General features: G+C 42.6%; 1 protein-coding gene across 6 annotated transcripts in view; it reads left to right on the top strand.

Moving 5' to 3' along the window:
* The window catches only part of kcnip4a (potassium voltage-gated channel interacting protein 4a), a 116,395-nt gene that overhangs the window by 83,596 nt on the left and 8,726 nt on the right, over positions 1-24,073 (top strand). Inside the window, exon 1 of one of the 6 annotated variants that reach the window (XM_029455144.1) lies at positions 3,021-3,157. The exons of 4 other annotated variants lie outside the window; for them this stretch is intronic. In XM_029455144.1, the coding sequence (XP_029311004.1) occupies positions 3,046-3,157 (112 nt within the window). In that variant the 5' untranslated portion in view covers positions 3,021-3,045. Of the gene's footprint in view, positions 1-3,020; positions 3,158-16,705; positions 16,800-24,073 lie in introns of those variants that run through there. One more of the 6 variants, XM_029455148.1, reaches the window with a different exon arrangement.

Raw genomic sequence — 24,073 nt, 5'->3', positions numbered from 1 at the left:
CGCCACGGACCGGTTTCATGTAAGACAATATTTTCACGGACAGGCCATCAAAGCGTGGGGGGGGGGGGGGATAAATATGATGAAATAAAAAGATACGACCGGCATACAAACAAATATAAAATGCATAAAAAACTCACCATTACGCTGAATTAGTGGGAGCCCTGAGCGTGTGTCTCTGCAACGAGCCGGTCCAATATAGGGGTATAACTTCTTCACCAATGGTAAAAGGTTTCTTCTCTTAGCGACACGGTTAGTCACTAAGTATGACGCTCTCTGTGCACTCGCATGTGTTGATGTGGTGGCCATCACTCATTGCTTCTGTCCTTCTTGTTCATGTTTTTTTCTTTCAAAATACTCCAAGTGCTTGACTCGGCAGTCTGTTAATGCCGGGTGCTTGGTCTCCAAGTGCCGAAGCAGTTTTGAAGGCTTTGAAGTAAAGTATCACGTGACTGAGACGAGCGTCTTGACCTCTGGTCTTGACATGTGTCACCGCGGACCGGTGGTTGGGGACCACTGCTTTGGAAGACCAATTAGGCATCTCTGATTTATTTAAACAGATATCAAGAAATACATTAAAATGCTCATTGATGTCGTGCCCGTGGCCACATGTTGGCAGCGTTGCTGGGAGATGGATGTTGTCAATGAATTATCCAACATTTAGGTCAGCTGTACGCTCTGCGGTATATGACAGCTGAGTAATGCTTTGAACCAAAGCAGTAATTGTTCCTCGTGGGAGTTTATTTGATCGACTTTTTTGCTACAATAACATTTGAAAATAGGTTTTATTCTGTTTAGCATTTTGAGATTTAAAGAGATCCTCACCAACTAGAAGGGCACTGGGAGAACGCAGACCTGCCAAGGCCGTGCCTCATCTCGCAATGTCAACAAATGGAAAATAATGCATGTATTTGCCTGTAAGACGTAATTGGTTCTTCAGAGGCCCACGCTTCACCCTTCCACTGAGGTTCCTGAATATCGGGTCAGGACGTTCTCTGTTCTAAGTGTTGTAGATCTTTGTGACGGGAAGCCTGTTGAAACGACCCCGATGAGAGCTGTGAGAGTGAACTGAAACAATGAGCTAAAAGGCTCTAACACACAATACTCACTATGCTTCACACCTTTCACTTTACACATTAGATCAACGTTGATCTTGATTATAGCAGCTCTTCTTGGACAAAGAGAACCAGGATAATGTGCACCGATGGCAGTGGAAGGTCCGTTCATAATGGGCCAGTCATTCTTTACTGTCACGAGCTAACGGCGTCACTGCATTGTTGTGTGAGCACTTCTTTTCTTCTCTAATTTGATTCCAAGAACAACAGTCACACAGAGAAACTGTCCATCAGTCTTATTGTCAGTGTGTGTTTCTCACTTTCTATGGATGAGCTTCTCACACCAATGGCTGCGCACTTGGCCGGCGGGCATCCAGATTAAGAATGATCTGCTGAATATTATTTTCTTTTTCAAACGGCGTCATGCTAAATCATTCACAGAGATGTCTTTATATATTTTTAAAGTAGGATTACGTCGCTCATGTAGCCATGAAACAGTTTATTATTGATCCTGTGGTGCTCGAGAGGGAGGATGTTGAGCAATATAAGATATGATCAGGGCGTGGTGCTATTTTGTGGGGGCGAGGGTGGATCCTGACGCTCTGTATATTGTCCTGGTTTTTGGACCTTTGCCTGTCGCATGCCTGAGAAATAATTGCTCTGCTGGTGGATGATAATGACGACACTGGGGCAACAGATGGTGGTGTCTTCACTTATTTGCTCCTCTCGCTCTCTCTCTCTTTGTTCTCTTGTCCTGTGTGTGTGAATCCAAACTCATTTCTCTTTCTATCCTCGTACATCAGTGTGTGAAGAGACGTATCGACTCGGCTGCACAATGTGAGGAAGACTTCCACAACGCTGTTGCATCGCGATAACGATATGTCGATTTTAAAAAAACGGCAGAAAGGCAGAACTGAGTACTCTTCAGCATCTGCTCAAATACAGCAAATAGCTTGTGGAATAAAGAGGAAAACAAATGAACATTGAAAACAAAAGGCACCAATACAAAATAATGATATTTACATTTTAAAGGTACATTGACAATATATTGTGCAGCCTGAATGTCCATCAAAGCCACATGTTTAGGATTATTCCCTTTACTTTTCATTACAGTACAAATTATTTTTATTGTTTCTCATTCTGGTTTTTACTCTTTTTATATGTGCTTTGGGATTTTCTCACAGCTTTAATAATTTTTTAAAAGCGTACCATATGAGTGAGATTTTAAAAGCCTCTTTTCAACAGTAGTTTGAAGCCGGAGAGATTTGGTGCGTATCTACTCTCTCTAGTCATCGACATCCTTCTCTGTCATTTAGCGCTCGCTTTGCATTTCAGGATTCTATTTTATTATGTTTTTGTAAGTCTCTCTTTTATTATCGTATTATGGTATTGTGCGAATGTAAAGCACATGAGAGGTTGTGCGTCTTCCACTGTAGCACCACACCTCCCCCTCGGCCACATCTCCCCTCCCTCCTCACTCGTATCCCCTCCCGCTCCTCTTCCCTCCCTTAACTTCGCAGTGAGCCAGTCAGTGCGCTGAAAGAGTGAGAGAGAGCCACAAACTGAGAGAGGAGAGTTTCTCTGCTTCCACATCTCTGCTCATTTGCGAGGAGTTAAAAGAAAAAGAAGGATTCTGCTTGTGTGGACTTTATTGCTTTTTCACTCCGCTTTTCTAAATGGTCAGTGACCCCTCGAGATCAGAGCGATGACTTCAGGCTGCTCTCAAACCTGAGGCCAATATTTCTTGCTCTTAGCGTCGCCCCTCTTTAGCCTCACCCAGACTGGATTTAGGGAGTGAGCGGGCAGGAGCCAGGAGGCGCCCGGCCCGTGCGTGGGGGCCGGTGTAGCGCTGGAGTGGGTGCAGGGGAACTGGAGCGCGGGGCCGGGTGGCAGCGCTGGTCCTCGTCCTGGCGGGGTTCCTGAGGCCGAGGAGGCCGGCTCGGGCTCCGGGTCCGGGTATGATGGTGGTGCGGAGTGGACAGAGGGTGGAGCGATGCTGAGTGCGATCTGGGAGACAGAGGGGCTGCAGACGGTGGGCATCGTGATGCTGGTGTTCGCTTCCATCAAGCTGCTGCACCTCCTGGGGCTCATCAGCTTCTCAGAGGGTAAGACGCTGACGCACACTGAGGGAGACGAGGACAGAAAGGAGGAGGAAGATGAGGAGGAGAAATCGAAAGAGAAATCGAAAGAAAGAATTGTTTACTGATGGAATGTGTTGGGAAAATTTGCGACTGCGTTTTCAATAAGTCGTTGCCCTTGACACTGTTGAAGTTTGTAAGACAGCCATGTGAGTTAATGGAGGTCACCGTCCCAATGCAGGGCTCAGAGACTCGGTGGACTGTCTTATCTTTCGAGCTAAGGTGATGAAAATATGTGACACAGATACGTGTGAGCTTGTGACGTGACTGCAGGAGAGATGTGTCCGTTCAGAAAGATCCAAAAGCTCGACTTGTGATTGCTTTACAATGTGAAGGGAGTTCATTTGTTCTTGGTTTATTGGGTTGTTTCCCTGTTTTTGTGTATATAGTTCATAAATGTATGTATGGTCGTGTTAATTAATCAAAATACAATCCAATTACAACTTGTCATGTCATTGTGCGTTCGGAAACAGACCCGTCCTCCTGTACGGGCGCAGTAAGGCTCACTTAGCACCGAATGTTTCAGCCTAAATAAACTGTTTAGTTTGGAGTGACTGCAGTTGTCTCATTAAGTAAAGTAGAGCAGCATAGTAAGCAGTTTGAGCTCCAAAGCAGCCCATCCATCATGCGGCTGTTTAGTAAACACGCTTTATTTTCTAATTAGGATAAACAGAAGCTGTGTGCATATTCAGGGCGATGATAAGAAAAGTGCCAACTTGTAAAAGTGGGCAGCTGCAAAGAGCTGACCCGAGTGTTCGGATGGAGCTCGGAGGTGTCTGCGTCTGGCTGCGGTTGTTATTTTAAAGGCACATGGGACCAGTGTTTTCACCTGGTGGACAGTTTACAAGCTTTACCTAAACAGCAGCGGCGACTTGAAACTTGCTTTCCCCTCGCTCTGCGTTAACGGATGTAGCCGACGTGAGATTTATTATCTTCCACAGTGAGATGAGAGTCGCAGCGTGTCGAGCGGTTTGCCTCATGGGGAGATCTTTATTCCACACGGGTGTCTCTCAGTGTAATTACTTACTGAATATGTGGCACCTGACGAGCTGTCAATACAGGTATTGATGTGAAGTCATGTTCAGGAGAGAGGGGGGTTGAAAATAGGCAAATAGTCTTTAAAATGAGGATCAGAGATATTTCAAACGTCGGTAATTTAGAGACTTTCTAGATTATTCAATTAGTAATTAGTAAGTATTCAATTAGGGCATTTTTGCTTTAAATTTGTTGTATAAAATTAGTTGAGTAATTGACTATATTTAGTTTGTTTCTCAATTCATTATTTGAGTCTATAAATGTCAGAAAACAGTTTCCCAGAGCACAACGGGACATCTTCAAGAACCAACAACTCAAAACCGAAAACAATACATTTTACAGTGAAACAAAAGGAAAAGAGAAGCAGAACATCCGGCTCAATCAGACTTAAATAATGAATTCTCTGTCCATCTATCTAACTCCACAAACATGTTCCACTTCTTCCCTTTCTAATAAAAACCCAGCAGTCACAACATTTAACTTTGTTGATATGTTTGTAACACAAATCCCCTTTTGCAGCTGTCACCTTCTGCAAAAACCAAATGTTTTTCACCCTTCTTAATAAAACCTCGAGGGATATGTGATCGTGCACGCTCTGCTGAACATCCATACAGTCAGATATGTTCGCAGCTGGGAGCTGCACACTGCCATCACATCCCTCTGCCGGCCACCTGAGCGGCTCCACTCAGACATCTGGGGCATGAAGGTCCTGCTTTAAAAGCCTCAGCGTGGCAGAGGCTGGGCTGCACATCTGAAGTGGCAACTTTCCAAATGCAGGAGAGAAAGCGAGTTGAACGTGGTCCGGAGGTATTTTACCTTGTCCCACTCTTTACTGTAGCGTCAGCTGGCAGCAAAGACAATCTGACCTGCAGGGACTGTACAACACTCTGAACACATTCCTGAGGATACAACTCCGAACAGCGAGAATCATGCAAGTACATCAGCTTCAAATAGGTCCAATCCTTTAAGTGCAGAACAATAGCCTCAAATAAGCCCAATCAATGTACGTGCAACATACAGAAATACATTTTCATTTGATTTATTATTGGCCGAGGTGCAGTCGAAACAGGTGGGTTTCAGTCTGCGAAATGTGGAGCTTCATTTTGGAGCAGGAAGCAAACAGGCGGTTTTAGTTGAGGGGGGGGGGGTCTGGGGTTCAGGTTGGACCGTGGCCTGGGCAGCCACTCAAAGCCTAATTATGAATGTAGCTGGACTGATGTGTGCATGCACTCCTGCTAGTATTTTAATGTCATCGCAGCTGGCTAGTAAAATACCCTAATGAGAAATGATATTACTTTTGTAGAAATGTCTCTGTCGTAATTCATCTTCATATTTCCATTCTGATTTGCTTGGACGCACTGCGACATAACAAGGAACACATTTCACTTTTTGTTTCTCTCATGCACACACACACACACATTTCTACAATGCAGAGCCATTAGTGCAAAGTGCTGAGCAAAGCCTCAGAGGGTGCAGACTAATCAGTGTTTCACACAATGATTAATAATTCTCTAGTTCCCGACCCCAACACACACCCACATTCACGAGTGCACCATTAGCCGAACACGGATGCACCGCTGTGTCAATTTGGACCCACGTTCTGCTATTACCCGGCGGGAGCGCAGAGAGTCTTAGCGCTAAGATCCATCTAACAAAGTTGTCGTGTCCTTGATGTGGATTTATGGCCTGGCAGCGGAGAGGGTTGGTGACCTCACTGACCTGAGACGCTTCTGCTCCTGATTGTTTGTTTTAACTTTCAGCGGATCCAAATGTACTTTGGTTAACATCGCAGATACAAGTCATTTGGCAGAGGTCTCCGCTCTCCGAGTGCCCTTCTAGTTTTCCTGTGTTTGTCCTCATTAATTACAGAGAGGTTGTTCTGGTTGTGAGCTGATTGGTTAAACTTCTGTTGGCTGTCAGTGGTAATTGTAGCTATTGGTAGTTTAATTACAGGATTCTTGGATCGAGCAACATGACAATGTACATCATGAGACGATGAGCATAAGATCCTGTTGTTGTTGTTGTCAACTGATTTCCAAGTGTAACCTGATATGTTGTGATATCTTATTTTATATATATATATATACCTGCATCCATATTACCCAAGTCATTTATGAGATTCAAACAACTTGTTTTCGATTTGGTTTGTCTGTCTGTCGGTAGGATTACAGAAACACTACCGGCATGATTTCCATGAAACTGGGTGGAAGGGTGTAACATGGGCCAAGGAAGAACGGATATTTGAAAGCATCTGGATCACAGGGCGGACACACGCATTATGTGTCACTCATGGAAACAGTTATGGTGGTCTGCGCTCTTTTCCTGTCCCAATACATAATTTCAACCACCAAAGTTTACAATCTTGTTGTCCAGTATCAGATGCAGAAAATGTCAAATGTTCATTGTCATCCTTGTGGCAAAGCTGTGCTCTCTGTTTGTCCACCGAGACTTTTAAACAACCAGACAAGCCTGTTGAATTTTTATGATACACAATTATGACTGACCTTTCTGCTGTTTTTTGGTGGCATTCAGTTGTGATGTAGCAGTTCTGACGTGCCTGTCGTTGATAATCTCATCATGCAGGAGTAAAGCTGGTGGCCCAGCAGCACGAGAGTCACAGCTATGTTTGAGTCCAAGGCTGTTACGTCTTCATTTCCTGTGCCGGTGTTTAAAGTCGGCTGCCAGTGAAACACTGCAAAATATCGAAGTGCGTTCTTCATTTTGTTAAGTGCAGAAGTGTGTTAATATCCAGTACACACACACACACACACACACACATTGGATAATGGGTGTGGTATAAACTGCATCTGTATGGGATTGTATTTTGTCGAGTCACACATCCATCATCAAAGTTGAGTCAGCAGAAGTGTTCAGCAACTAGGATTTTAAATATTAAAGATATAGAAGGAATGACCCGGTTACAGGCACTGAAGTGTGAGACCCTCTGCGAGCAGCTCCCCTGCTAAATATGTACCAATCAATTTAAAGAACAACAATGACCAATTACCCTTTGGCGTTTTCCACGATGCGTATTGAGAGCGGGGACATGATTGACTTAACCTTTATCTGAGCATCCGGAGTTATAGGTCCCTCTGGGGCCTTTAGGGGGAAGAACAGCAGCTTATTGAAAGTAAGAGGACGCTGTCTGTCAATTTGAGTCTGGACAACAAGAATAACTCAAGCAATCAATTCAGATGAAAACATTTCAGATGATACATTCTGATAGGAGGAGGATCTGATATGGATGATTGCAGTGCTTAAAGGCTCCCTGTGTGCAGGCAGCTGGAGGCAGATTGTATTCTTAAAGATGTATTTAATTAAATGACCTGTGTGCCAACGCTCTGCAGGGAGGTAACGTAGAGTCTGTAATAGCTTGTGATCTCCCCACTGTTGTAAAACGAGTATATGTGTATACATGCCGTTGCGATGCAAAGCCACAGCGCCTCTGTGACGATGTTATTCAAAGAAGAAGGTGCTTTGTTTAAGCTTAAGTGTTGGAATATAAAAGAAAAATCACTTTCATGAACCTTGAGCTATCTCTAGTGCTTTGATGCATCCCATCAAGGTTACACAACCAGTTACCATTCAGCGTGTTGATGGCTTTAATTCACTAAATGAATAATCATGTTGCCACGTGAATCCAGCAACAATATTTTCCATAATTAAGCCAAGGTCATAGATTCTCATGCATAATGCAGCAGTTCCAACATTATGGCTGATTGCTACTTTTGTTCAGCCGGATCAAGCGCACTTTAAAGTCCCTTCTAGTTTCATCGATGGGAAAAATGTTTGAATGTTTCTTTAGTGAAGTCTGAATATTGTATCGATGTTCAGATTGATCTGCTTTGTTTCTCACACAACCGGCCGGAGTTCATTAATTCCTTCTACTGTTAGAGGATAACATGTGTGATGAAAGTAAAGTAGGGAAATAGACACCACTTGTCTTCCAGCGAACTTCATTAGTTGGGTCTTTGAATGTAAAGAGAACTGGGACACTTGGATGGAAATTGATGACTTGGAGCAAATGTGTCTTTGTGTAGCAGTGATTCTATAGTATATATTCTGAATATATTCTGACGCCATTAACTGCACAGAGCGAAGCTTCAATTTGCCCCGAGTCTGATAAAATATCATCCATCAGCAGCTACCAGTCCTCACACACAAAAGAAAGAACTTTTCTAAACGTGACTCCACAGAGCTAGGTTTTAACTTGTGTCTGAATACACTATTACTGTGTTCTACATTGTAAAGTTAAGAAGAATTGGATGCCCAGTCTCTTTGCATTACAGTAGTGAGTAAAAGCCCCATTGTCATAGAAGTAATAAAATAGGTAAGTAAAAAGTTAATTGACCCTAAAAGCCAATTTAGTTTCACTTTTGGGGAGTTTTTCCCCATCGTCTCAAATCTCAACATATATGAGGCCATATCACCTCAGTTTGTCTTTTGTCTGAGCTCCAGTATATAAAGACAATTAGATTTTAGTTCAGAAGTGTTGCTCTGGGATCTCAGGCCGTTTCTGTGAGATATAAACGGTGAGTGACTGCTGGTAGCATCCGTGTGAGTTCCCTGTCAGCGACTGCAATACAGATGACTCACTTAGAAGTGAAACTAAAAAGACTCCTGCGAGCTTCTCAAATCTTATCGTACTTTATAATCTTGAAATTGATTAGAAAGAGCAGAGCAAGGTTTTTTTTTTGAGACAGACTGTTATTGAAACCTAAGTGATGAATGATTGCTATTAAAAGTGTAGCCTGCTCTTTCTCTGAGTCCAGAACATGCCTTGTGTCTTTATGGCCACCGTGACGGCGTCAGTCACGCTCAATGATGCCGTTTGGCATTGGCTTGTTTAGCTGATTACAACTCCTGTACTGTAAGTGCATGAGCCACAGTGTACTAATGGCAGAAAGGGGGGCTAATGCCTTCTTTTTGCCAGTTAAGAGCTACAGTAGTTTGTGCTACTTTGCCTTCTAAGGGGAATAATCATGGCTTCAGTCCACTTGGCTGTTTACACAGGTCTATTCCCATTCTGCTTCTGATGTATTTGCATACGCCTTTCATCATTGGCAGTAAAGCACAAATGTCCTAGGATAAATGAATTCATATCTCAACAGAAAGATAAAAAATGCAAAACAATGTTTTTTTACTCAGGACTGGGGGACAGACGTAGGTCTTGGTAGTCTCAATAATGTGCCCTACGTGCTTCGCTTTTAAGACGGCCCATGCAGTGACCCTGCCTTCATCTTCCTATTTCTCCATTAGTCGATTTCACAACCATTTTTCCTGCCTGCCGTAAAGAACTGGAGGCTGTTTATTAAATAACAGCGATGACATATCGCTCTCCTAGACAGCAATCTTTGGGCTTATTTGTATTTGGGCCCACCAAATGGGAACAAATGGCAGATCTGTATCCGCCTCTCTCATGTTCCATGTGATTTATCTGATATAAAATGAGCTTTTCTCATTACACAGTGGGGACTGTGCTTGGATTACTTTTCTTTTATTGACTGGATCCGCAGATCTAACACTTGAGGAAAAGCAGAATTGTAATCAACAGATGTCCACTGGTGGCAGCTCTGGTATTCTGGATGTCGGCTATAATTTGTTTTGGAGCATTAGAAAATATTTGGTGCGACAGTGAAGGCAAAGTCAGCCATCGCAAAGAAGCTAGACGTTTAATCTTCTGTCCTCAGGCACATCTGGATTTGCATTTATTGTTGCACTTCCATTCACCTTTTCACAGTTCACTCACTTTATATAAATTGGCATTTTCCCACTGGGATAATTTTTCTGGGGGAAGGTTGTAAACATTCACAAAGAATGATAGCACCATGATATCTGCTCCGTATTCCAAGTCCGATTCACAACATGATATTGCAGCGTAAACAAGGCCATAAAGTTTTGTGCGACTTGACCTTTTATTTAGTCTGATTGCAATTGTACTTGTGACAAAGTATAAATGTTGCAGCAACACCACAGTCAGCAGAACAATGGCATACTGTGAGCTGCAGGTGCTGCCAAGAAGTTCAGGCAAGGAATTTAAACGTGACGGAGAGAAATTGTATTTGAGATTTACTATCCCAGTCTGTCAGTATTAACGTGCTTCAGTTACACAGATCAGATTCAGGACAGATAGATGGATAGATGGATAATAGATAGATGGACGGATAGATAGATGGATGGACAGATAGATGGACGGATGGATAGATGGATGGATAGATGGATGGACAGATAGATGGATGGACAGGATAGATGGATGGACAGATAGGATGGATAGATAGATGGATGGATAGATGGATAATCGATGGATGGATGATAGATGGATGGATGGATAGATGGATGGACAGACAGGTAGATGGATGGATAGATGGATGGACAGATAGATGATGGATGGATGGATAGATAGATGGACAGATGGATAGATGGACAGATGGATGATAGATGAATGGTTGGACAGATAGATGATAGATGGATGGACAGACGGACGGATGATTGATGGATAGATGGATGATGGATGGATGGACAGATAGATGGATGGACGGACAGATGATTGATGGATAGATAGATAGATGGATGGATAGATAGATAGATAATAGATGGACGTATGGACAGATAGATGGATGAACAGACAGATGGATGGACAGACAGATGGATGGACAGATAGATGATAGATGGATGGATGGATAGATACATGGATAGATGGATGGATAGACTGATGGATAATAGATGGATGGATAGATGGATGCGGTAGCACAGGCGACCCATATGTAAAGGCTGAGTCCTTGCCACAGCGGCCACTGGTTCGAGTCCGACCTGTGGCCATTTGCTGTATGTCGTTCCCCTTCTCTCTCTCTCTCTCTCCCCCTTTCACAATCTGCACTTCTCGCTATCATAAAGGCATGAAAAGCCCAAAAATATAACTTAAAAAAAAAAGGTATTGACCAGCTTATGTATCCAATCATCAGCTTTAGTTTTAACAGCCACCTCTGTGTGCTGCATGTTTGGAGGACTATTTCTCTTTAGTTTGAAACACCTGCAATGGATGGATGTTCAGGGATGTTATTACTCTGCAGTCTAAGTCTTTGCTTTTGGAGAACGCAGTGATTTCCTTACTTTGACTTTAACCTCATCTGTCTGCAGATCTGCAGGGGACAGATCAAGCTGTGAAGAGATTAAGACTCCTCTGGCTTTATGCCTGGTGTGAGGACAGTAAACATGTCAACATAATTATAATAAACTTTATTAATAGAGAACTTATTAAAACAAAGTACAAAGTGCCTCACAGAGAGAAGAATAAAACAAAATACTGAATGATATAACATGAAGGATAACATCAAAAATAATCAATACATTAAATACAAGGCAGTTCAGATAAAATCAGGATATGCTTTCTGCTAAAAGTGTGTTTTCAGAAGAGACTTTAAGGAGTCATAGAGCTTTATTTCAATAAAGTTAAATAAATAATTTCAGTCACTTAATCTTACTGTCAGTGTCCATGTTACTATTTATCACCACGAGAAACTTTCTTAAATGCTACACAAAGGGTGAAGAGGAAGCACTACATCCAAACAGGTTTTTCAAATCTTCATTTAAATTACCTTTTAAGTTACATATGATAAATATATATATACATGTGTATATTTGTACAGCAAGCAGCATCTAAGGTAGTTGGTAGGAAGCTCCCGGTGGGGTCAGACATTTCCTTGGTCCCACTGACGACTACAATCACTCACAGAAGGGAATTTAAATGTCTGACTGCTGATTATTCTGCGCCTCCAGCATTGATCAAACCAAACTGGAACCCAAGAATGTAAATTTAAATGATCCTACGAATATCAACTTAAAGCCTGAAAGTAACTTTATGATCTTGTAATGCTGCGTTTCTCTGCAATCATCCATACCGCTTTAGTAACTATAGACATGTACATGTGACATATTTTGCCCATAAATGGACATCGGTGGACGGCGGTGCAGCCCTGAGATGAACAGGACACCCTGAGATTGGTGGTTGATTATTATGTGTTGTATTGCCAGCACTCGGAGCAGGCTATATTAGGAGTGAGTTCATGTTGAGATAAGATCAGTATCGAGTTCAGGTGTTTGTCTGGATGGCGTCTCATCAACAGTGGGAGTTTATTGACGGGGAGAAATCTGATTCATGTCGTTTCATTTGTCAGTCCAGCATGTTGTGAGCCAACAATCAGATCATCAATGATTTAACCACGATACACTAACTTATATTATTACACACCTTAGTTGAATACTGATTGGTCAATTTAGTTATTTCTGTATAATAAACCGTTACTAAGGACCACGTCCAATCATATCAATCCACAGAAAGAAGTCCGGCAAATTAAAAACACCTTAGCTTTCTGTTCCTCCTTCAGAAAACACCATGGAATACTTTTGAATATTAATTTTTATATATGTGGAGAGCAGGAAAAGATTGCTACACCCTTCCACTAAGTTTCATGAAAATCGGGCTGGAAGTTTCTCTGTAGTCCTGCTGACAAACAGACCGAGCTGAACTCCTTCAATCAGACAAAGTCAACTGTCCACTCAGATGTTTACACCACTCCTGAAGCTGTATGTGCCACATGTACGGTGCTGCCGCCTGGAACACTACCAAGCAAACTGTCAGAAGATGAGTTGTGCTCCAGTGGAGTCAGGGCCTACTCTGGTGAGCCCAGCCTTCATGGCGCCACCGCATTGCTAAAGGGATGTCAGGGAGCTGGTTAAGACCTCGCCTGAGACACACACACACACACACACACACACACACACACACACACACACACACACACACACACACACACACACACACACTCAGAAGCAAAGACACATGGTGCTAGCACTATTTTAGTCTGATAACATAGGGGTTGGGAGGCTTGTAGGAAATAAAATACGGGGTCTGATGAATGCTATCAATGTCTGCAATTAAAAACTATCTTGACCAATTTCACACAGATTAAACCCAGACCTTCTCCATCAGAGATCCGTTCAATAATTTAAATTTAAATCTCACACCGAAGAAGGGTCTCTTGCACTTACTGTTTTAAATTCATCTGTCCTATGTGGACCCTCAGGCCATCATTTGCCTCGATGCAGTACTTACTGGTCATGCACCCTCACAGCGAATCAAAGAAGCAGCGAGCTCAGCAGCACAGCTCATCAGAGTGCGTGCTTCAGCACAAGAGTTGACCTGAGAATTATTGATATCAAGAAGCCCTTCGTGGTCAACTGAAGACATTTCACTTTGCACATGGTATAGATTCATCAAATATTTAAAAGGCACTCTTTTTTGGTTCATGGATCCTGCGGAGGTTTTACCCTCCAGCGTGACTTTGTGACGAATGCTTCTTGAATCTCTTGAGGGATCGTAGTAGCTGAACTACGATTGATCTCAGACTCATTTTGCTGGCTCATATTCTCACATTCATTTTTCAGGGTTTAAGTATTTTTGCGTCTATGTGGAATAATTGATGAAGAAGATACTGTGCAGTGGACCATTTTATGGCGATAGGTTACAAAGCTAGTTACACTATGTCCCGTGGCAATTATATTTTGCTGAGGCATTTGTCTTTGTTTATGACACTTGTAAAGATATTCAATATATTCAAGACAGCTTTGTTACTCAGAGGTGGATACAGTATGAATTGCATTTTGATGAGCTGCACAGTCAGCTGCAACCTGCCGGCAGCGAGCTGCAACCTGCCACCTGCCAGCAGCGAGCGGAGCTGCAACCTGCCGGCAGCGAGCTGCAACCTGCCGGCAGCGAGCTGCAACCTGCCGGCAGTGAGCTGCGGAGGTTTCTATCTTTCAAGGAAGGCAAAAGTGTGGCATGACTTTATATGTGTGCACGTAATGACTGATACAGAATCCTCTGTGTTTGCTTGATGTCATTGATTCTTCAGGACAACAACAACCATTTATGTTTTTCAGCAAAATGGTAACCTTTGACCTTTTGTGGGTAAGGGCACCAGAGCACAGCACAAGCTGCTCTCTACATGAACACACACACTCAGATCCATCAATAAACCCAAAGGGCAGACATTCATCAGACTGCCATGACTGCATGCTCTTTTCCTGCCTGATTAAGAGCTGTGTCACTCACTCAGCTTTATTTACAGATTGGTTTTTATTGCCTTCATGTTCGTTCAGCTTTTCATCAGCAGTCATGCTATTAGTGACAGCGCTGATGGTCATAATGTTTGCACTGCATCCTAAACTCTCTCGTTGTTCAGGTACTGAACAGTATACTGAAGCTCACCACATTGTCCTTGAGCTCCAAGCTAGCAAAGATGTATCTGTAATATTTCCAAATAAAGCCTAGCTGTCGAGACCAATATTACCTGCTAACAAAAGCTCAGCGAGGGCACACAGACGTCTCCACTCAGGGAGGAAGGTGTGTGTCAGGTAGGTAACAGGAACAGATGAGAGCTTCACTTCGTCTCTACATCCTCTAAATCTCAAAGTTAACGAGTCATTATGGAGGGCAATATCAATCAACAGTGTCTTCTATGAGAGCTATATTTTTGTGTTGTTGTGCACGTTAGCAGGGACTACTTTTTCAAGCTTGATGAGAACATGTTCGGCAGGATTTCTGAAATGAAGAAGTCATGTTAGGTCAAGCTGCAGTCTGCCTCAAACTCATTTAACACGTAAACACATTTAAATATAAAGCGTCAGTTCTAAATAGGGCTGCAACTACTGATTACTTTCATTATCGATAATATTTTCAGTTAATCGATAATCGTTTAGTTGATGTGAGCTTGTTAGCATTTAGCTCGAAGGAAACATCTTTGCCTAAGTCAGCATTTTATTTCTACATGTACAGTATTTGTAGTATTTCTGACTGGTTGATGTTTCGAGGAAATCCACTCTGTCTTTAGAGAAATTCTTCCAGTATTTGCAGCCTCGATACTCGTCTTATTGATCTGTGTGAACTCGCTGTGCTGTGCAGGCAGACTGACCCACACTCACATCACAACAACCTCGGGTATCATCTCCTCCCAGTCGTTTCACACGGAGCCATTCTTCTGCTCGCAGCCCATTCTTCACTTGACCTCCTGGATGTTGCCGGACCAGGTTGCAGATTTATGATGTAATTTTCACAGCCTGTATTCAGTGATGTAATACACAACGTCCCTTTATAGCCGAGGTTTGTCGAGGCCTTCTGAAGTTAGCTGGACGACTTCTACCTCTGCTGTTACTTTTACCTGCGATCGATTAATTAAGTGTTAACTGCTGTGATTGACGAACGGTCTGCAGCACTCGAGAGCTCGTCCTAACTCCCACTGCTGCCATCAAACACCACATTATATTCTGCAGAGTAGCCCGGCGTGGGAGGGGGGGGGGGTGCTATTGTAGGCAAGACTGTGAACTTTTTACTTAATGACTTTCATACTCACACAGCATAGAAGATAAGAGTTTTTGTTGTGGTCATTAATTTAAAGCTTGGACAGACGACTTTAGTTTACTAATCGTGTACCAAGCTGCCTTTGAAAGTGACAGAAGGAAGACTGCACTTTGTCTGTGTGTGAAAAGAGTCCAGATGAGTTGTCACATTACAGCCTGACGGGAGGTCACAGGCAGAGCCCGTCTTTCACACGGCTGACCGACGATGTGCAGGGAGACGTGGTAATATGTAATGTAACCCAGTGAACTAAGTGCACGAGCATGTAGCCTGAAGCACCGCTGTGCACAGAGCCACATATCAGCTGTTCACGTTTATTAGAACTTGTAGCATGAATGCTAAAATATCAGCAGCTTACGGCACATGTACCACATATACAGTAATAATTCATGTTCATTACAAAGTCGTGGTGTGAGCTTGTGTCCAGGTTAATGTTCCATTTACGTTGTTTTTTTATTATTAAGTAAGGGGAACTATAATGATGACCTAACACAATCAACGTATTTTATTATAATATATATTTTCCTTTTATTTATTATTTCAAAGAATTGTAATTTATTTGTTTTATTTATTTACTATTATTATTTCATTTTCCCCCTCATCTACCATTTCATTTGTTAGTACTTATTTTATTATTACATTATTTATTTTCCTTTTTATTATAATTATTATTTACATAATTTCAATGTATTTGTTACTTTACTAATTTATTTACTTTGTTTTTCACCGTTTTTGGATTTATATATGATGCTTAAATTATGGCATGTTCTTTGTCTTGTTTTATTAATATTGTACAACAAAGTGAGCTTTATCATGGAGAAAAGTAATTTAAAAAAGGTACATCTCATTATATAATACGAATGTATTAGATTTTGAAGTAAAATTTAAAAAGTAATCTCTAAACTAAAACATAGCAAACAGTGTTGTTGTCCTGAAGAACGAGCTGAGGCAGCCTTACGTCTCCATGAACTTTAATAGACCTTCGCCTCTTGCATGTCCATCGCCTTCGATGTACCGAGGCTGTCAGTTGCCTGGGTAACCGTCAGACCTAACTGTATTTCCCAGGTTACCCTCAGATTGTCCACCGGCCCGGCGTGAGAGCTCGACTCATGAGGCTCTTTCCGTGCTCCGCAGCCAAAAAGCCATCCTCCATTAATCAAAGCAAGTGGCTCTTCCAAGGCTCTCGGCCGCTCTCTGTGATGTCTGTTGTCTAAGATGCTTTTCCTTTCTATGACACACACACACACACACACACACACACACACACACACACACACACACACACACACACACACACACAGACACACACACACTTGGGTTTTACAGTTTCAGGATCAAACTAAACGGAGTAAGCCTACTTCATGTAAAATGCTGTGCACCCTGAAGAATATAGTTCTGTACAAATGAATACTTAATGTGTAAATATTTAAAGACATTGAACATTGTGCAATATAATGTCAGTCAGCAGCTTCAGTACAAAAGAGTTTGGTTTAGTGGAACCCTTTTGTTCAAGCACTGTCACAACTTTTATGTATTTATTTATTTATACATTTACAAGGCCGGGGGATAAATGAACCTTCCTCCTTAATAGTTCCCACTTTAGTTTGTATGTGTGCTGTCAGTTCAGCTGGCAGGATTACTACACAGATGTGGCAATGAATGTAAACTTAAAATAATTTCTAGATCTTGACAAGTTGTTTTGATCATAAAGTAAAATACTATATTGTTCAGTTCCAGACAGCTGTGACTAAATGTTTAGTAGCTACACTGTGATCTGAAAGTTGTAATGTGTAAATGATAAACTGAGGCATAATATTGTTGACATTGAACTTATTTTTCTTAAGAAATGTCAGGTTGTTCATAATGTTTTGTAAAAAGATAGTTCATTAAATGTGAACATTTTCAGAATGTACTCGTATGCACTAAAGCAAAGGGACATTTATTTTCATTATTTACAGGTTATTGTGCTGTGATTTTACTGCATGTGGCCCCTGAACTCAAATGAGTTGGACACCTGTTCTGAAGGTTGAGAAAAGTAACTTAAGTAACTGGAATTCATATTTTTTAAATTTGAATGAATACCTCATTAGCATAATTTGGAACTATGTGTATTCTTCAAAGGCATCGGAACTTTAGAACAGGACATTAGAATGAGCTATGACATACAATTCTAGAACTCATATCACAAGTTCAGGCTGCTTGTGCCCATTTGTCACTTTAACTTGGACGATCGGACAGAGAACATCATTACTTCTCAACTCCACAAACTTCTTAACAAACTCAACTGATCACTTCAACTGATTGAACAAATCTCCTGTGATTCAGGTAAGTCCCTGTTTATTTCTCCCTCATGTAGAAAGTGTGTGAGAACTTGATTTGTCAAATTTACGATGTGCAATATGCAGATGTGTTTACATGAACAGCTAACATCAACTAATGTTTGTGAACGCCCTAGATAACTTATTTTCATAATGCTAAATATGTCTGTTAGCTGTGTAAATATCTAATCACTCAGGAAACTGGAAGTGTATACCATCTCATACTTGGAGCCGAGTTTCGACCCTAACCCTAATGATCATTAGCATGTTATTTCATTTAGTTGGCTACATTTATCTCTTTTCAAAGAAAAGTAACAGATAGATGAGTTCCTTCTCAGCTGGGATGAAACAACCTTTGATTAACTGCATGTATCTTAAATCCACAGCATGAGAGACACAAGCTCAACTTGTGAACCAACTTCACCAACTCTCCCTCCTGGTGTCATGAATGGTGCAGCCAGCACCATGTAGACTCGTTAGCTGGTGGGATGAGGAGACCATGCAGCCACGTGATGAACCAACTTCACCAGCTCTCCCTGCTGGTATCATGTTGGTGAAGAGAGCAACACCCAAAACTGTTAGGTGGTGGGATGAGGAGAACGTGCAGCCACGTGCTACACCAACCTCACCAACTCTCCCTCATGGTATCATGTTGGTGAAGAGAGCAACACCCAAAACTGTTAGGTGGTGGGATGAGGAGAACGTGCAGCCACGTGCTGCACCAACCTCACCAACTCTCCCTCATGGTATCATGTTGGTGAAGAGAGCAACACCTAAAACCGTTAGGTGGTGGGATGAGGAGAACGTGCAGCCACGTGCTGCACCAACCTCACCAACTCTCCCTCCTGGTGTCATGAAGGTGCAGCCAGCACCATGTAGACTCCTTAGCTGGTGGGATGAGGAGACCATGCAGCCACTTGATGAACCAATTTCACTAACTCTCCCTCCTGGTGTCATGAAGGTGCAGCCAGCACCATGTAGACTCGTTAGCTGGTGGGATGAGGAGACCATGCAGCCACTTGATGAACCAATTTCACTAACTCTCCCTCCTGGTGTCATGAAGGTGCAGCCAGCACCATGTAGACTCGTTAGCTGGTGGGATGAGGAGACCATGCAGCCACTTGATGAACCAATTTCACTAACTCTCCCTCCTGGTGGCATGAAGGTGCAGCCAGCACCATGTAGACTCGTTAGCTGGTGGGATGAGGAGACCATGCAGCCACTTGATGAACCAATTTCACTAACTCTCCCTCCTGGTGTCATGAAGGTGCAGGCAGCACCATGTAGACTCGTTAGCTGCTGGGATGAGGAGACCGTGCAGCCACGTGAAGCTAGGTGAGATGATTTCCTTTAACAATGTCAGATAGAGGAGAGAATAGAGAAGAGGGGCCATCATTAGAGCAGATAAGGAAGCCGTAGAATTTTAATAACCCTAACCCTAATCATCATTAGCATGTTATTTCATTTAGTTGGCTACATTTATCTCTTTTCAAAGAAAAGTAACAAATGGATGAGTTCCTCCTCAGCTGGGATGAAACAACCATTTGATTAACTGCATGTATCTTAATTCCACAGCATGGATAACACAAGCACAACTTGGGAACCAACATCACCAACTCTCCCTCCTGGTGTCATCATGGTGCAGCCAGCACCACCTGAATTCTGCACGCCGTGGACTGAGGAGAACGTGCAGCCACGTGAAGCTAGGTGAGATGATTTCCTTTAACAATGTCAGATAGAGGAGAGAATAGAGAAGAGGGGCCATCATTAGAGCAGATAAGGGAACCGTATAATAACTGTATGCATGTTTCCAGCCCATTGGCTGTCCTTTCCAACGACAGTCCAGTGGATCCCCCCATGGAGGTAGAGAGAGTAGCCACTCCACCTGAAAGCTCACCTGAGGAATGTAGCGTGGAAGAGGAGCACCCTGCAGTCACTGCCTCCACAGATGGTAAAAGAATGCTCACCCCCACTGTCTGAATTGTTAAGGTCTCTCACATTGTTGTTGATTCTAACATGGACAGCAGAATCATTAAAATGTCCTTTTGATTTTCAGACGACACAAAGCAAGAGCGGGAGAAGAGCAACAAAAAGAAAAACTTCTTCAAGCGCTTCCTCTCATGGGCCAAAAGAACATTCTGCAGCTGCGGCTGCGGCTGTGTAGACTAGTGCGTAGAGTGTGTAGACCCTCACCTCACTTGACGTAAAGAACAAATATGATGTCTGTGGTCACAACGGCGTCTGCTGGAGAGCGGTTTAGCTGGGGTTAAGACCCCTGGACAGAATCAAGTAGTCAGTGCCACAATGCATGCTGGGACCCTTGTTTTGTCTTTGTCTTTTCCAACACAACATAATTTCTGTCAAATGTTGTATTGGTACTATGTTGTTTATCCTGTACACACGACATCTATTGCACGTCTGTCCGTCCTGGGAGAGGGATCCCTCCTCAGTTGCTCTCCCCAAGGTTTCTTCCATTTTTCCCCCTTTAATTTTGGGGTTTCTTTTAGGAAGTTTTTCCTTGTGCGATGCGAGGGTCTAAGGACAGAGTGTGTCGTAACCTGTACAGTCTGTAAAGCACACTGAGACAAATGTAGAATTTGTGATGTGGGGCTATACAAATAAATTTGATTTGATTTGATTTTGGATCTTTAGTAGAAGGCTCGGTCTGGGTTTACGAGGAGCAACGTTGGGCTGATCCAGAGCAGAGTCGAGTGACGGAGCGACAGGTGAAGTGCACCAAGTGAACTGTTTCAGTTTGCCTGAAGACGCCGAGTGATTCTCTCTTCCGTCAGTCCCTGTTCAGGAGCCACTCTCCTGTCCACAGCCAGCCAACTGTGGACAGGGGACTTCCATAATCGGCGCCTGAACAAGGACCGACAGACCAGAGAATTCTCAAGCCACAGTTTATTGCCTTTTCCCTCTTCACTCAACTCCGCATTGGATTAGCACAGTGTCCTCCTTGTCACCCGGACCAACCAAGAGGTCCCGACCAGGAGACCATTACACTGACTACTGCACTCAGTCTGATATCCAGCCCAGTTAATCCCGACTCTCCGAAGCACAGCTCCGTTACTACACCCAACTGCCACAACATCACTAGAAGTTCACTATGTCACTGTGTGAGGTGCTCTGCCCTCTATAGTATTGTATTGTATTGTATTGTATTGTATTTATTGTATTGTTTCTTGTATTCTTGAACATCTCAATAAAAAATGTTCTTGCATTTAAGGCATTGAATCTGTCAATTCAAATGTGTTACACTTTAGTGTTGAAACTAATATGTCTACATAGTTAGTTACTATTATTACTGCACTCACTATAATGTTGATTGAGACCAAGATGACATGCTAAATAGTAATAATAGATAATTACAGGAGTAAAAAGCAAATGTATTATTCTTAGCTGGTAAGAAACCTGGTAAATGATTTCAGCCACAGAACATTTTGATTGGAGACTAGTTGTAAATGTTGTAGTGGTGGATTACAAATAAGTATGAACTTTACATATTCAAGGTACTTTCACTTAATTTAAGTATTTCTGTTTAATGTTGGTTCATAATAGGTAAATATTGTACTTTTTGCAACATACACATTAATGCAGTATTAACATTAATCCAAAAACATTAAATAAACACTGACGGAACAAATCAATACTTTTAAGTAAATTTAGCTGATAATACTTACACACTTAAGTACACACTAAGTTTTGAATACAGACGTACTTTTACGCAAGTAAAGGATCTGAATACTTCACCCTTTAAATTAGGCATGTCAAATAACAAACATCTACAGTGGCTGCTGGTGAAGGCTTCCCTGTCGAGCTGAAATGTATTTAGTCCTACTATCCAGGACAATGTTGTCTCCGTTGAGTAAGCTTGGTCTGTACCACTGTTGCCTGCGCTGTCCAGAATACACACAGTAATGTTTGTGACTGAACAAACTACATAATTCCAACTTTGAGCTCTAGCTGGACCTCCAGTTAACAAATTAGATAAAAATCAAAGAAGCTTTTACATTTTGGTGAACCATCCTTTTAATAATCCATAAAGGCTCGGCCTTGAAAGGGTGTGTCTGGGAGAGGTATAAAAATAACACACACACACGCCGAACACAATGTAATGACATTGGCTACATGTACACCTATGGCATCAAGTGCTCCGATCAGGTGGGGCTGGAAGAATCCCAGTATCAGCACGTAGTGTTGAAGACCATCCTGTGGTTCGTCATCTAAGCCCAGACACACAGAGAGAATTCATCCAATACATACACAGACACAATCCATTCTATACATATACTGTAGAAGTAGGTAGGAGCCAAAGTAGTTTTGTGCACTGACAGTATTTTCTCACTATTTTAGTTTTTATGAAGCCTCCACAAACACACACATTTGGTTTTAATTTGAGGTTTTACCTATGAACTTTGGAGGCTCAACATCATCCCTGCATTTTAACTTGGTCTCCTTGGAAGGTCCCACAGCTGAGGACGGACACTTTCCCTTTTTGTCAGAGACCTTGGCCCCTCCTTTGTCCATGCTGGCAGAGGGAGGACCAGACTTTTCCTTCTCCTCGGCCTTAAACAGCTGTGAACAAAATCCCATTAACTCTTCCTCGATAGCAGGGGTCGGGAACCTATGGCTCTTCGATGATGTGTTATGGCTCGCAGACAATTTTGAGCTGACATTTTTTAACATGTTTAAAGAAGTAATACAATTATACTGTCATTTTAAAGTAAAACATTTAGCAGCAGATTTTGTTTTAGTTCTCCCCTCTCCTTTCCTCCACTCTGTCTCTGACTGTAACTGTGTGCGCACGTGTGTGTGGGGGGGGGGCGGAGCCCTACCCTTCGCGAAACCCTACCCTTCGCGAAACAGCTGAGGAGAAACTGCGCAAAGCAAGCAGTAGACCAGGGGTGTCAAACTCAATCACAGAGAGGGCCAAAATTAAGGCATCGTTTCGGGGGTGAAACTTGGAAACTGCAGCGCCCACATAGTCACACGTTGCCTTGAGTGTGTCATTACACTGGAGCTCAATCAGCTCCATTTGGATGTTCACATGTGCTGTTTCCACATCAACCGCAAACGGATTGCTGAGCAGTTCATGCACAGTCGGGAACACAGCGGTGGAGATGGTTTGTCAGTGTTTGGAAACGTAGTGACCAAAGTTACCTTGCTGCATCAGAGTCTCCCACAGGCAGCTTGGTTCTCACTGCATCATATATGTCTGTGATCACACGGCCCTGAAGCTGGAGGTTTAACAGGGAAATGCTTCGTTATCGTCACTTTTCGTCCCAGAGATCTGTGCTGTGTTTCTCTTTGCTTCCAAAAACGGCCAGATTTCCTTACGCAACTCGAAAAATATATTCAGCACTTTCCCTCGACTGAGCCATCGCACCGCCATGTTCAGAATGTATCTCCTCAGGAAAAGACTTACATTGACTCTTATAAAGTTTCCTGTCTGTGTTTTACAACGCAGCGCTTCCTGGTGTATGATGCAGTGATGCACCGTCAGCTCACCTGCACAGTTGTCCCGCTGCATCTTCTCCCGCATCCTGCACTAATCCGCTCTTTTCATCACATCGCAGACTCCGTCTGTCGTCAGTCCCGTCAGTTTGTCCCGGGGCAGTTTCATTTCATTCACACATTTAGATACTTCCTCCAACATGTATTTCCCCGTGGTTGTGCCATGCATTGATTTAATTACCAAAACTGGCGGGCCAGTTATGATAGAGAAATTATATTTTCTCGCGGGCCGGATATAATTGTGGCCTTGAGTTTGACACCAGTGCAGTAGACACAGAAACGTGCACATAAATTAGATAAATAACATCAGCGTTTAGTTTATTTAATAAAAGAGCACCTGTTCAATGTGAAAAGTGAGTTGTGAATATTAAATACATAAAAATCAGAGGGGGGCGCGGGGTTCTGTTGGGGGGGCACAGACAATGGTAGGGGAAACACTGATACCGCTTTTAGTACTCGGAGACGTGATATACTTAAAACTCTACTTTATTAAATATATGGCTGTCAAGGAAATACATTTAAAAATATTTGGCTTTTATGGCTCTCCCAGCCAAAAAGGTTCCCGACCCCTGCTCTATAGCCTGTATTACATGGATTCAA

This window comes from Cottoperca gobio, chromosome 18, assembly GCF_900634415.1.
Source record: "Cottoperca gobio chromosome 18, fCotGob3.1, whole genome shotgun sequence".
In the NCBI taxonomy this organism is placed as follows: Eukaryota; Metazoa; Chordata; class Actinopteri; order Perciformes; family Bovichtidae; genus Cottoperca; species Cottoperca gobio.
Note: the sequence above shows the minus strand (reverse complement) of the source record. Positions and strands in the feature narration are given on the sequence as shown.